The following is a 15,175-nucleotide window of genomic DNA, read 5'->3' on the forward strand; positions in this document are numbered from 1 at the left end:
GAATTGGTACCTGGAATGTCAGAACTCTGCTACAAGCAGGAAAACTAGAAAACCTTAAAAGAGAGATGGGAAAGAATCATATGGACCTCGTAGGAGTTGCTGAGGTAAGCTGGAATGGACATGGAGAGTTGCAGTCAGATGAATATGTATTCTACTACTCAGGAGGAGAAGTAAAAGGAATTAATGGAGTAGGAATGATTATGGCAAGGGAATTGGCTAAATGTGTGGAATATGTAGACTATGCAAATGACCGGGTTATTGGTGTAAGGCTGAAAGGAGCACAAAAAGATTTACTGATTGTCCAGGTGTATATGCCAACTTCAGAACATGATGACCAAATTGTAGAGGAAACGTACAATGTAATAGAGAGAATAATGGACGAAAATAAAAAATGCTGCAAAATAGTAATGGGAGACTGGAACGCCATTGTGGGAGAAGGGAAAGAGGGAAACATAGTAGGCAGTCATGGTCTTGGAAAGAGAAATGACAGAGGTGAATGGTTAATTGACTTCTGCAGGGAAAGGCAGCTGATAGCGGCAAACACATGGTTCATGAACCATAAGAGGAGGCTCTACACTTGGAAATCACCAGGGGATAAATACAGAAGCCAAATCGATTTTATACTGGTAGAAGAAAGATACAGGAATGGAATCAAGAAGGTGCACACATTACCAGGTGCAGATATTAATAGTGACCACAACTTACTTATGGCAGAAATAGAAATAGGAATGAAAAAACTGAAAAAGGCGACAATGGTGAAGAAGTGGGATCTAGAGAAGATAAGGTCCAACAAAGAACAAATTACAGAAATGCTGTCTCGGGATTTTCTAAACACATTAAGAGACAAAGAAGCACGTGATAATGCCAACGAGTACTGGAATATGCTGAAAGAAGGAATCATTAAAGCAGAACAGCAAAATATAGGGTATGTAAAAGGGAAAAGGTCAAAAAAACCATGGGTCACACAAGAAATGATTTCCAAGATTGAGGAGAGAAGAAAATTGAAAAACAAGAACACTGAAGATGCAAGAAAGATATACTGAAGGTTAAATAACGAACTGCGAAGAGAAACAGAGCAGGCTAGGAAAAAATGGCTAAAAGAGGAATGTGATGAAATTGAAGAACTGGACAGGAAGGGAAGATACGACTTACTATACAATAGAGTAAAGATATGACATGGGAACAAAACAGAGCAGGAAGTGCTACTATGGAAATTTTGAGTAAAGACGAAGAGGTAGTGTACAAAGACTGTGACGATGTCCTCCAGAGATGGGAAGAATATATAAAAGAGCTATATGACACAAATAGCAAACCAGAAACTCTGGAACTTGAATCTCACAACAGTGTAAGTGATGAAGAGAAAGGACCGACCATCATAATGGAAGAAGTAAAGTCTGCCATTGCTGCAATGAAAAATGGCAAAGCAGTAGGTACAGATACAATACCGGGAGAAATACTAAAATACTTGAACCACAATGGAATAAGAGAAATATTGAAGTTATGTAATAAAATATATGACAGTGGTGAATGGCCTGAGGACTTTTTGACAACAGTAATTATTCCATTACCGAAAAAACAAGGAACCAAGAAATGCAGCGAGCACAGGACAATCAGCCTCATTTCACATGCAGCCAAAGTGATGTTAAGAATAATTAATAAAAGACTTGAAAAAGTAATAGAGGAGAATCTCGGCGAGGAGCAGTTTGGCTTTAGACGGAATACGGGCACCAGAGATGCAATAGGGCTCCTACGAATCTTGGGAGAAAGGTTTATTGAAAAAGGAAGAGACCTGCATATGTGCTTCATCGATTTAGAAAAGGCATTTGACAATGTGGTCTGGGACAAGCTGCCGACTATTATGAGGGAAAAGAGAGTGGACTGGAAAACCAGAAGACTTATAAACTCATTATACCTTAATCAAAAAGTTTCAGTTAAAGTGAGAGGAGAAAGTACAAACTGGATCAGACTACAAACTGGATCAGACTACTCTTTTCAACCTGTACTTGGAAAATATTATTGACCAATACTCATTAGATGACAAAGGAGTAGAAATTGGAGGATGAAGAGTAGGGTGCTTGAGATTTGCTGATGACATGGTCCTTCTAGCCACAGGGGAAAAAGAATTACAGGATTTGGTGGACACCATTGCAACTAACGGAAAAAAATATGGAATGAAAATTAACACAAATAAAACAATAGTATTGGCAATAGGAGGAAATAAGGAAATAAAAATTGTGCTGAATGGAGAAACACTAGAACAGGTGCAAAATTTTAAGTATCTTGGAAGCAGGATAGACACTGACTGGAAGTGCACCACAGAAATTAAAACAAGGATAGCAATGGCAAAAGAGGCGTTTTATAAGAAAAGGAGAATCTTCTGCAGCGGTCTGGACAGAGAACTCAGAAAGAGACTCATAAAATGTCTTGTATGGAGTGTTCTTCTATATGGCGCTGAAACATGGACTATGAGGAAAAAAGACAGAGAAAGGCTGGAGGCTTTTGAGATCTGGACATGGCGGAAGATGGAAAGAATAAGTTGGATGGACAGAGTAAAAAATGAAGAGGTACTTTGAAGAGTGGGAGAGAAAAGACAGTTACTAGATGTAATAAAGAGAATAAAAAGAAATTGGATTGGGCATATATTAAGAAAGAATGACGGACTGATAAAAACAGTTTTAGAAGGTTATGTAGAAGGGAAAAGGAAGCGAGGAAGGAAGAGATTCCAGATACTGGATGACATGATGGACGGCACAACATACAGCAGCCTTAAGAAGGAAGCAATGGATCGCAGAAAATGGAGAGGCAAAGGACCTGCTAATATAGCAGATAACTGATGATGGTGATTATGAAACATCAGACTGAGAGTAGAATACTTTTATTTCAGTTTCAAGCTTTTCTTTGTCAGTCATGAGAAATCTTTCAGTTACCAATACCAGCTCCTCTGCTTCATTTTTAAAACCAGTGAAGCTTTCTTGTTGAACAATCCAGCAGCTATTAAGTGCTTAATGGAAAATGCCTGCCCCTTATATCAATGCATATTCAGTCACATGTTTCTTAATCTTCTGCCCTGAGTGCTTGTGATTGTTTCTCACAGTACATTAAGTTTCTTAATTCTAAAATATCAGATTTATTTCTGCATGAGGTGTAATTTGATGAAAAAGCTCTAACTAGAACTTGAAATTGTCATCGTTCTGGTATTTTAAAATTCATGTTTCTTCTGCAGTGGCTTGATCTGCATTTAATGTTGACTGAATTTCCGTAAGGCAGTTATATAAAGGTCACAAATTTTAAGGAACTGTGTTTATGTTTTGTATGTTGAAGTTCCACTTTGTAGAGGAATGGGGCAGAATGCTTGTGTCCGTACCCTTCTTGAGAATGGACACACATTGCAGTGATGTTGAAAAAACTGTTGGAATAGAACCGTCAGAGTGTTAGAGAAAAATGTTCTTGCGTTTTGTGTAATACTTGCTGCATTACTCATTGTTAGAGTAAGTTGATGTGCATAACAGTGAATGAAATGCACATTACTGTAAACTGCATTCAATTTTTCTTGAACTCCTGCTTTGTTACCTTTCACGACATTTGCATTGTCAGGAATATGTCCAGTTGCTGTAAAATACATTTTGATATGCCATCTACAGTTTGATTTTGTGGAATAAAGAATCTCTAAAATGGCTCCAGTATTTCTCCATTCAATACGTACTGTAGAAAAAGAACGGTTTGAGAGCATTCTGAAACATCTGCTGTGTCAGTAGCGATGAGAGCTGTAAAAGAAGCTTCTGAAATCCATCCTCCTCGTGGTATATTTATAGCAAGGAGTTGAGCATCTAATCTTGAATAGTCTTAGAAACACCTTCAAAGACTTAACTAGTTTGTAATTGGTTCTTTAAACTGAAATCTGATTTATGCATAAAATTTACTAATCGTATAAATACTGCTGGATGTGTGGATCATCTTTTTCATCACGTCCATGTCAGAGAGTTGCTAGGCGTTCACAAAAGAAAATACAGTCTTAGTTTGGAGAACATTTCATAGTTCTTTATAACCTGTACATTATGCTCATTGACTGACACTCTGTGAATTGCTAAGAAGTTCTTAATATTTTTCTTTCATTTTGTTTATATTTCTGAAACTGTCTTCTGCCCTCTTTAAGTCATCTCCAAACAGGAAACACAGAGATCAAAACAGTGCATTTTTTACTTCACAGCCACAAAGTCAACTTTTCTGCTGGCAGCTACGAATTGCTCATCCATGGCTGACATATTAGAATATCAAGTGTTGAATGACTCGTTTCTTAATTGTAACCTTCTCATGGAGAGAAAGCTGTAGAAACTTGAGCTGTTGAAATTCACTTATAGTCGAAGATCTTATTTCTTGGCGATGAAAGTCCATTCTCTCTAAAATAAAAGAAACTGGAAAATGAATCAAATAGAATAACTGGAAGCTGGATAATAATCTAATTCTACAGTTTTATCACATTCAAGAATACTGTATATTATTTTTAAGCACATCATGTATGAAATTTAAAAACAAAAGTTCCCTCCATAACACCAGAGTTGGCAGTTGGCACTGTGGGAGTGACAGTGTGCTGACTCTTTTCACAGCCTCATGTGCATCTTCTTATGTGCACATGGCCACTATGGCCAGACACCGTCCTGCGAAACTGTGAAGCGCACAGTTCCTTTTGTATCTTTTCCATAAACTTGGCGATGTCTACTGGCATTAAGCTTGAGGATTATATATTGTGTAAATATAAAGAAAGAATTGAAGAAAAAATGAATTACATAACATGTTCTCGATCATATCAAGTGGAAATAGGGAATGCTGCAGTTCCACAGTGCCTGTATGTGTGCTGCTACTAGTCTGTACCCAAGAATGGAAACTCAGAGTAGCATTACATAAGCAGAATTTATGTACTCCATTTCCAAATGTTTCTTTGCAACGGAAGATGCATAAGTACTACCTCAATTTGATTCGAACATTATTACAGAGGTGAGTGGTGTAGATACTAGTATCAGTGTCATTGAGAAACAGCTGAAATCATTAATACTGAACAAGATCACAGGGCTAAATGAAATTCCTCTCGAGTTCTATACAGAATTGTCAGTTTTGTTGAGTTCAAGCAGAATGTGGTTACTGAAGCAGAATGACCTCCTCCATGCCAATGAGCACGGATTATGAAAACATTGATTGTCTGAGACTCGATTTCCATTTTTATCAGGTGACATCCTGAAAGTCTTGGATCAGGGCAATCAGAAAGATATATCCTTTTTCCACTTCCAAAAAGCATTTGACTGAGCATCACACCAACAGTTAAAAATGAAAGTACTATCATATAGGAATCGTACTGGATTGAAAATTTCTTCGTATCACTTTATCTTGGATGGAAAGTCATTGACATATATAATTTCAGACATGGCTGAGGACAATGTTAATTGTGACCACTGACTTTTTGCAGTTGACTTTTTGCAGTCTTAAATGAAGTACTATCCTAAGAAAGCAACATAAATATGCAGTTAGATCTTAATAAGATTGACACCTTGTTTTAAAAATGTTCCAAATTGCAAAAGTGTACACATCACAAAATGCAGAAGTATAATATCCTATAATGACAATCTCAGTGAGTCACAATAGGAATCAGTCAGTTTGTACAAACAACTAGGTCTAGGCCTAACAGTTTGTGGGGTTATGAAATTGAACAATTTGATAGACTCAGTCATAGGTAAAGCAGGTGGCAGACCTTTGTCTTTTGGCTCAGTTTATTGTTCATATGTGAGGGAGCTATACCACATAACAAAGGATGCTAAACATATACAGAGGAGGACAGCATGAGTGATCACAGGTTTCTTTGTCAACAGAAATACTGAAGAATCTGAAGTGGCTGATGCTATAAGTTAGATGCAAATTATACCTCAAAAGTCCAGCTACAGACTTTCAAGAACCAATATAAAGTGAGGAACCTAGAAATGTACTACAGCCTTGTATGCAGCACTCCCACTGGGACTGTGAAGACAAGACTGAATGATATACTACATGCACCAATGCATTTCAGCAGTCATTCCTGCCAAGCCCCATACACTGATGCAGCAAGACGCTATATTGCATGGTACAGTGTGAAGTACCCACTGCCATGCACTTTACAGTGGTTTGTAGAGTATTGATGTAGGTGTGTATGGATTTTACAGATGATATTTTCACTATTCAGACATGGCATCTATCAAAATGTAGGCATTGTTGGTGTTTATTTGCCATGGCAGAGCCATCAGAGAAGTGGAGGTCAACAACAAGATAGTCTATAAGCTATTATTTTTTTATTGTGTATTGGGGTAGTATTTAGAAGAATGCTTTTTGAAAAGCCACACCACTACATTCATCTGTTTACTCCTATCCATATCTCTTAGCACTTTATGCGAAGAGTACTAGATGACATTTTGCATGATTGGGGTTTTTGAATTTTCAAAATCCCTGCCAGCTGCCATTGAGAATTTTTTTCCCAGTAGGATATTGTACCTGAACTTGAAATACATTCTACAACACTTATAAAGTTTGTGGTTACTTTGCAAGGGAGCTCTACTCATGACTAGAGCCTTGAGGTTTTAGAAATTTCAACTGCCTGTTAAGACAAGTTTTCAGAAGAGTAGATGGTCTGCTGAATCCTTTGTCCCATCATTATTTTTCCTTCTTACCATTTTATCCAGAGATTATTATTTACAGTGGTACTCTCATAAACAACACATTGTTAACTTTATGGTTTAGTAATAACTGGAATCTAAACTCCAATTTACTTGTTCTTCAATTTTGTTTTTGCTTTTAGCTTACATCAGGGAAGCTGAAGCAAGATGGCTGCAAAACAGATATTGAAAGAAAGGAGTATACAAATATTTAATTTCCAGAATATTTATGTTGTTAACATTTCTTTCTGTATTACAGTGTGAGAAAGCTTTCATTGTAATTTTTTATATACAAAAACTGTATTTTGTTATATGCAATGATCTGTAAGTAACCAGTCTGTCCACAGTGCTTATGTTTCCTGTAATATTAAATATGTGTATAAAGAATTCTGATCAATACAGCTATGTTGACATACACGATGAGTATGTCTTATATGGAGTACTTTCTAATTTGATTGTTTTGAATTTATTTCATATTATGTCAGCAGATGTTTGGTAGTCTTTAGGGGTCACACAATGCAATAATAAAGATAACATTTGTAAAACGTTTGTCTCTGTTCCTGAATTTAATTTTCTATCAAAAATCTGTGTGATATGAATAATAAACTTAAAATGTAAAGAGATGATTGAAGAACTTGAAAAGAAATTGGAGGCAAATTATGTAACAGGTTGCAACCTTATAAAATCTGTTTGGGTGCTGTGAAAGTATTAGAATAATTATCTTTTCACTCTCTGAAGCGATTGGGTGCAGTGATTTACTTTGTTGTAAGAACTCAACACAGTTTTTGTTATTTTGTAATACTGTATGCTTAATCTTATGACCTAATTGTAGGCCCTAAATTTCTATTATTTAATGTGTTCCTGCATATTCTGCAACATACACAAGCCACAATGTCATCAAATTTACAAAAATGAGAAGATTAAGCTTGTTTGAAACAATTACATTTCCTGTGGATTGTGTTGAATCCTTTGCTAACACTTTTTTTTCTCTGTAGGAAAAAATGGGTAATCACTATTTGAGCAATAAAATCGTTCATACAGTTAATTTTCTGAGTGACAATCTCCATAAATTTAGAAGTTTAAGCCACTTCCATGCTGAAGAAGAATGTTAAGTATTACTCACCTTCAATATGATCCACTACCGAGAACTGCAGAAACCATATTTTGGTATTTGTTATTGGATTTGTTAACTGCCTGTTGAAATGATAATATTTAAAGTATTTCATTAATAAATGTCCTTCGTGAAGCTTTTTTTTTACTCTCCAAGTATTATTTCAAACAAAATCAAATTGTAATTTATGCTGTGAAACATATTCTTGTGATATTTCTGTAATTTTTTACCATGTATGCAGATTTTAAGAATAAATTATTGTATGTCCACAAGATTGTGTCATACAACAGAAAGAAAATGTGTAATTATCTGCCATTATTATTATCACGATGATTTTTTTTTCCTGGTGGATTTTCTTTTTTTATTCAAAGTGGCAGAGAAACAAGTTGTCAATTAAAGCACAAATATGTTTTTAAGTTCGATCTTCTATGTTTATCAGTATAAAATACAAATCTTGAAAATACTGATCATAACATACAGTAGTGCAACAGCAAACAACCAGAGCAAAGTCTGAGACACTGAGTCACGAAACTCCCAATGCTTTTCTGCAACTTCCTTACTGCAGTGTTGTCCAACTGTCTTGTATAAGCACACTGTGAAATGATTGTGTATACTGTATGAGGAATGCAGAAGCAGCTTGAAAATGAAAATGAAAATGAGGTTGTAATTTGGAGTTTATTGTGGTACAATAAATATGGAAAGGCATTTTATAATGTGGTAAGAAATAAAATGTTTTCCCTCTTTTAGGCAGTGTGGTATCAAAACCAGAGTGAGTTGAAAACCCACTCTTCCTTCAAAACCAGTTAGCATAGACTGTACTGGCAGGTTTGTGTAAAAAGTTAAAACCAGCATAGGTGTTAAGGACAGTTAATTGCTGATATTTATTTGGTCATAGAAAAGGGAATGAGGGGATTAAAAGACTGTTGTTTGTCAAGGTTAGCACAGTATGGGTAATTGATGAGACAGCTGTGATAGCAGAAAGTGAACAGGAATTAGGTTTTGTGCTAAATGTAGGTTAGGATATGCACATAAATAAGAAGAAATTATTTAATTGGATAGATTGATTAAATAATTCAGTAATAAATAATTTTATCAATTATTGATTTTGTTGTTAAATAAGAAGAAAGTGTCACAGGTTTACATGCCGGAAGACTAAATGTTACATCCAGGAAAGAGAATCTAGAAGGGATAAATACATTTTGAAATGTGGGAAGCAGAATAGATACTCACGATAAGTACGTGTAAAGTACAGAAGCAAGAGCAAAGCAAAAGTGTCTTTTATAAGAGTAAATAGTAGCTAATTATGGCTCTTCCTTTCAGACCAAGAGGAAGAATTATATGAATAAAAGAATGGATATTGTGATTTTGAGATTGAGATATGTTAAATCATTGTCTGCTGCTGGAATAACAGGCTCAAAATTTCTAATTTGCGACCGCCTGAATAATAATTATTACAAGCATGTCAATTTAATCGCAGTAAGACATCAGACTGTGCAGAGAATTAATGACTGCAGGCTCTGAAAAAATTTGCTGCTGTTAGCAGCAGTCTGCATGAGATATAAAAAAGTTGCCAGTTACTTGTCAGCAAGCCGTTACTCTGCAAAATGTACTTACGAAAATTCATCTGCTATGAAAATGGTGATTATCATTCTTTGAAAAAAAAAAAAACACACTTATGCGATTTCATGTTAATATACTTATTGTTAACAAAAGTTACAAATCCTTACATAGGTAGTGGCCAAGGCAGGACAGTGATAAGTGTCTGTCTCTAAAGAACAAGTAAGGGTGAGTGATTAAAAACAAGTAATGAATAACTTACAGAAATTCAAAGATAGCATTTTGTTCATTTTCATTGCAATCACTGATATACACCAAGTCTGCCTTCTCCGCCCATGAAAAGTCATTGGATTACATATTTTAAATAGTATGTATAAAATACAAATCACTTGATGTATCTTTTCATAGTAATTGGGAATGTAAAAATCATGCCTAGTTTTGAATGGGTTAAAATGAAATCCGTAAAGAAACTCGTGAAACTAACTACAGTCAGCGCAAAGCTTTAGAAAGTACATGGTAAACACATTGATACATTCAGAATTGGTTCCTTTTGAGCTTAAACCTATCATGTCACAATTCATTTCTTGTCACAAAGGATTTTTGATGATATGATTACGATTTGGCTATTGTGAACCGTATTTGTTACATTGCACTCAGATTTTATTATTATATCTTAATATTAAGAGAAGGTGTGATATCAGTTTAATTGCATTTTATTATTCATTTTGAAAATCTGGCCTGGTACGAGTAGGACTTGCACATTGAGGTGGTCTACTCCGGGACAAATAATGCAGGACCGACGCTCGTCTTTGAAGCCACAGACGATTGATGACATCATGTCGATGCATAGCAATCTTCCAAAGTAAAAAGGTACTTGTACAGCTTCTCTTACTTCACTGTATTTTTTGGGCTTATCTGAATTAGTTACAATTTTTTTCATCCGATTCTTTCTTTTACAGAATTTGAATCAGAAGCAAGCGATCACATAAACTGTAAGCTTGTTGACACCAGTGCCTACCAATTTAAATTGTATATTACAGCACTGAAGGTGGTCACTAAGTGACCAAAAATCGATTTTGCGGTTAATAAAACAAAAACAAAAAGGTACGACCAATGCTGTCTCTGCTTCCAAGTATACCCATTATCTGGTCGTGGTGCACAGGACACCCCATGGAGTCGCCAATCAATAAGCAACTTTATGGGTTACTGTTATGTCCCATTTGCTGATTAAAATAGATGTGGCTGTACTCTTTAAATCTATCAGAAATGGGCTGTCGCCATCATTTTTTTTTCAAGGAAGGAGAGAAGTTTTAACTTCCACAACACACATAAATAAAGCGTAGGTGTTTTGGAGGCTTGGAGATTACAAGAAGCTATTTTAAATGGTGTCAGAAAGGTTATTATATTTTCCAACATCCTCTTGTCTATAGAATCAATCAAATTATCTGGATTTTTCTCTGACAAAATTGACAGAACTTCAAACCATTGTGAATGAATAGACTCAAACATATCCAATTTACTATTCCATCGTGTGTCTATATTTCCTTTCAACGACTTCTGATGGCGATTCTGAAGACCAGATCTTTTAAAGAAAGTTGTGATAACTCGACAGGAATTTATTAGTCGCTGCACGTCACTCTTCTCATCATTCGGGTCTCCTTGAGTCGTGTGCTCCAGCACAGTATTAAGAATTTGTGCTGAGCACGAGAGCCTCTTGTATTTGGACCTCTATCCGTAACGAACACGATGTTATTCACAGCACTGAATAAATCAAATTACCGTAGTATCTTAATTAATTCAAGTTTAATGTTTCCTCCTGCTTTTTTAATCTCACTCTCAAAATTTCTGGTGCACAACACTCGATCATCAAGTTTCACTTCTTGATAATTAACATAATGTGCAGTCACTCCCATATAGTTTATTTTACGGTACGAATCAGTCCATAAATCGACAGTTAGTGCTCCACCTATATCTCTTAATATATTCTTCACTTCTGCGGAAACAGTTTCACGCAGACGATCGGCCGTTTCCTTCAAATTTCTGGATATGGTGGTTGGATGAGGTAGCAGTTCCTTAGCACTCACTGCACCGTACTTGGCCCCCACATCAGTAAGAAACTGTGCCGTTTCGAGAAACCGAGATCGACACACAACTTCGAAATGTCTTTGCTGACAAGATTGATAAGTTTTTCTGTCACGGCTGTCTTCAAATTTGGCGGAACTTCAGGAACTTTCACGTCTCTCTTGGTATTTAAATAAGTAATTATGCTACTTTGTCCAGCCTCACATGAATGTTTTGATAAATTTGAAGTTCCACTTTTGTGTCCAGTGTAGGAATATACCTTTTTACATGCAAAACAAGCCACTATATCTTTTATCTTTTTGTTGCCATCAAATACATATACGAATTTTTTCCAAATTGGCAATTTCAATTTGTTTTTCTTCACTAATGTAAAATCACCTTTTTTCACCTTACACGAAATTGTATCCATCGATATGGTGTTCATTTGAGGAAAGAACTCTCACTGATAGTTGCTACGATGCACGTTGTCACTCGGTCACTACGAAGCGCTAACTGAAGGCAGCGGAAAATTGCAACGGGCACCTGTCTGGTAGACAGTGGGCAGGTTTGCCACCCAGAGTGCACTTCACAGGCCATGCAAAAGACACGGTCGTGGAAACGGATTAGGCGCAGCTCTCTTGGGTACAGCTACGTCGGTCGTAGCCTGGGGCTGAGGACAACAGACATCCGCTCTACCCGGGCCCTGCAAGATTCCAAGAATGTCAACAGACTTGAAGTTTTCAACTAACATTGCAACATACGTACTGGGCAGATGCCTTGCTCATTATCCGCAGATGACCTGCGGATATCCGCGCCGGTCGCGATTTTATCCACCAAGTAACAAATACCGCGGATATCCGCATCCGTGCAGACCTCTAGCCATAGCCTTTGATTACATTAACTTAGAAGCAAATGTTTGTTATTCTGCCAACGGACCATAGACCTTAATCTGTGACATAAATTTCAATTTATCTACTTGTTCGTGAGGGAAAAGGGGCTTTGAGAGACGGATGGACAGACAATCAGATAGCGAATGACAGTTTTTTCATGTGATATAATTATATATTCACAATTTTCAGATTTTTTTCCTTTACTTGTACAGTGAAACCTTGCAGCTTGCCAAATTTCATGGTTCTAGATCAAGGGGAAGTATCCTAGGCGTTTTAAAGATTAAATTTGCAATTATCAAAATATGCGACATAAATGGCCTTATCATTTGATTGCATTGACTTAAGAAGGTAACTTTTATTATACTGCCAAGAGAACATATACCTTAGTGTGCAGCTTGATTCATGTACCTGTTCATGAGAGAAAGCGATCTTAACAGACGGACGGACAGACAAACAATCTGATATCAAATGACAGATTTTTTTGTGTGATATAATTACAAATTTACAATTTTCAGATTTTTTCCTTTCATTATAGTGTGAAATCTTGCACTTGGCAAATTTCATTATTCTAGGTCAATGGGAAGTACCCTATAGCTTTTAATGAGCGAGTGTACAAATATCGAAATATGTATTATACAAGGGTGGTTTGAAAAGTTCTCAGAATCACCACAAGAGGTCAGCGCTAGTGCAAAGTTGTTTATGTGATATTCATTGGACTGTTGCGTGTAAACATGTACCACCTCAGTGGTCTTGCAAGAGAGCTGTGGTGGTGACATGGCTCTGTTGTTCCCACATAGTAATTTGTAAAGACTGAAAAAAATCAAGATTCGAGCAATGATTAAGTACTTCATAAAGAAAGATATGAAAGCAAAGGACATTCATGCCAATTTCCAGAATACACTGGGGGTCTCTGTTCCTTCATATTCAACTGTTGCCAAGTGGACAAATGAATTAAAGTTTGGTTGGGAGAGCCTACATGATGATCCTGCAGTGGTCGGCCAAGATGTGTCACTACTCCAGAAATCATTGTGAAAGTGCACAAAATGGTCATGGAGGATTGCCGGTTGAAAGTGTGTGAAATTGCTCACGCTTGCCAGATGTCATGTGAAAGTGTATATCACATTTTAACTGAAGAATTAGAAATGAAAAAGTATCTGCAAGATGGGTGCTGCGACTCTTAGCGCTGGATCAAAAACGTGCCGTCGCCATGGCAAAATTACATGGACTAAAGTATGAATTGTTGCCAACCTGCCTTATTCACCTGATATGGCTCCCACAGACTTCCATCTCTTCCCAAAACTGCAAATTTTTCTTGGTGAAGAAAGATTCACTTCAAACGAAGAATTGGTAGCTGGAGTTGACACTATTTTGCAGGCCTGGAGGAAACTCATTTTTGAGATGGGATCAAGGCACTGGAACATCATTGGACCAAGTGCATTAATCTACAAGGAGACTACATTGAAAAATAAAAAAGATGCAGTGATTTAAGTACTTTTTTCTATTCCCTTCTGAGAACTTTTCAAACCACCCTCGTAAGTGGACATATTTTTTAAATGCACTGACTAAGAAGCTTCACATTTTTTTTTTTATTTTGTCAAGGAACCATAGATCTTTATCTGTGTCATAAACTTCAACTTGATACGCCTATCTGTTCCTGAGAAAAAGTGTTTTGAATAGTCAAACAAACGGACAACAAATTGATCCTATAAGGGTTCCATTTTTCTGATTGTGGTATGGACCCTAAAAATCACCAGACCATTTAGTGACTGGGAGACATGGAACAGCATTAAAAATAGAAATTTCCCAGTTAACAGTAATGGAAATTCCTGGATGGAACAATACGTATAATAAGGGTAAGGCAGCCAATCACCTATAGTGGATTGATGCATGGAGCACAGAAACACACAGCAGAAATCAGTATTCACACTACGTAAAATAAGGAAAGACAACCATGTACCTTTAGTGAACTGATAACTACACTACTGGCCATTAAAATTGCTACACCAAGAAGAAATGCAGATGATAAAAGGGTATTCATTGGACAGATATATTATACTAGAACTGACGTGATTACATTTTCACGCAATTTGGTTGCATATATACTGAGAACTCAGTACCCTGAGCAACCATCTCTGACCGTAACAACAGTCTTGATACGCCTGGGCTTTAAGTCAAACAGAGCTCAGATGGCATGTACAGGTACAGCTGCCCATGCAGCTTCAACATGATACCACAGTTCATCAAGAGTAGTGACTGGCGTATTGTGACGAGCTAGTTGCTCGGCTACCATTGACCAGACGTTTTCAATTGGTGAGAGATCTGGAGAATGTACTGGCCGGGGCAGCAGTCAAACATTTTCTGTATCCAGAAAGGCCTGTACAGGACCTGCAACATGCGGTCATGCATTATCCTGCTGAAATGTAGGGTTTTGCAGGGATCGAATGAAGGGTAGAGCCACGGGTCGTAACACATCTGAAATGTAACGTCCACTGATCAAAGTGCCGTCAATGCGAACGAGAGGTGACCGAGATGTGTAACCAATGGCACCCCATACCATTACGCCGGGTGATACGCCAGTATGGTGATGACGAATACATGCTTCCAATGTGCATTCACCACAATGTCGCCAAACACGGATGTGACCATCATGGTGCTGTAAACAGAACCTGGATTCATCCAAAAAAATGACGTTTTGCCATTCGTGCACCCAGGTTCATCATTGAGTACACCATCGCAGGCGCTCCTGTCTGTGATGCAGCATCAAGGGTAACCGCAGCCACGGTCTCCCAGCTGATAGTCCAAGCTGATGCAAATGTCGTCGAACTGTTTGTGCAGATGGTTGTTGTCTTGCAAACGTCTCCATCTGTTGACTCAGGGATCGAGAC

General features: G+C 37.1%; 1 protein-coding gene across 4 annotated transcripts in view; it reads left to right on the forward strand.

Annotated features, from left to right (window-relative positions):
• Positions 1-10,413, forward strand: part of LOC126475094 (fatty acid hydroxylase domain-containing protein 2) — a 183,623-nt gene extending 173,210 nt beyond the window's left edge. The window contains exons 8-9 of one of the 4 annotated variants that reach the window (XM_050102670.1): positions 10,091-10,209; positions 10,299-10,409. In XM_050102670.1, coding sequence (XP_049958627.1) covers positions 10,091-10,168 — 78 coding nt within the window. In that variant the 3' untranslated portion in view covers positions 10,169-10,209; positions 10,299-10,409. Of the gene's footprint in view, positions 1-5,858; positions 6,752-6,814; positions 7,658-10,090; positions 10,210-10,298 lie in introns of those variants that run through there. The other 3 variants (XM_050102668.1, XM_050102669.1, XM_050102671.1) reach the window with 3 other exon arrangements.
• Positions 10,414-15,175: the final 4,762 nt, after the last annotated feature.

Source organism: Schistocerca serialis, chromosome 4 (genome assembly GCF_023864345.2).
Source record: "Schistocerca serialis cubense isolate TAMUIC-IGC-003099 chromosome 4, iqSchSeri2.2, whole genome shotgun sequence".
Taxonomy (NCBI): domain Eukaryota; kingdom Metazoa; phylum Arthropoda; class Insecta; order Orthoptera; family Acrididae; genus Schistocerca; species Schistocerca serialis.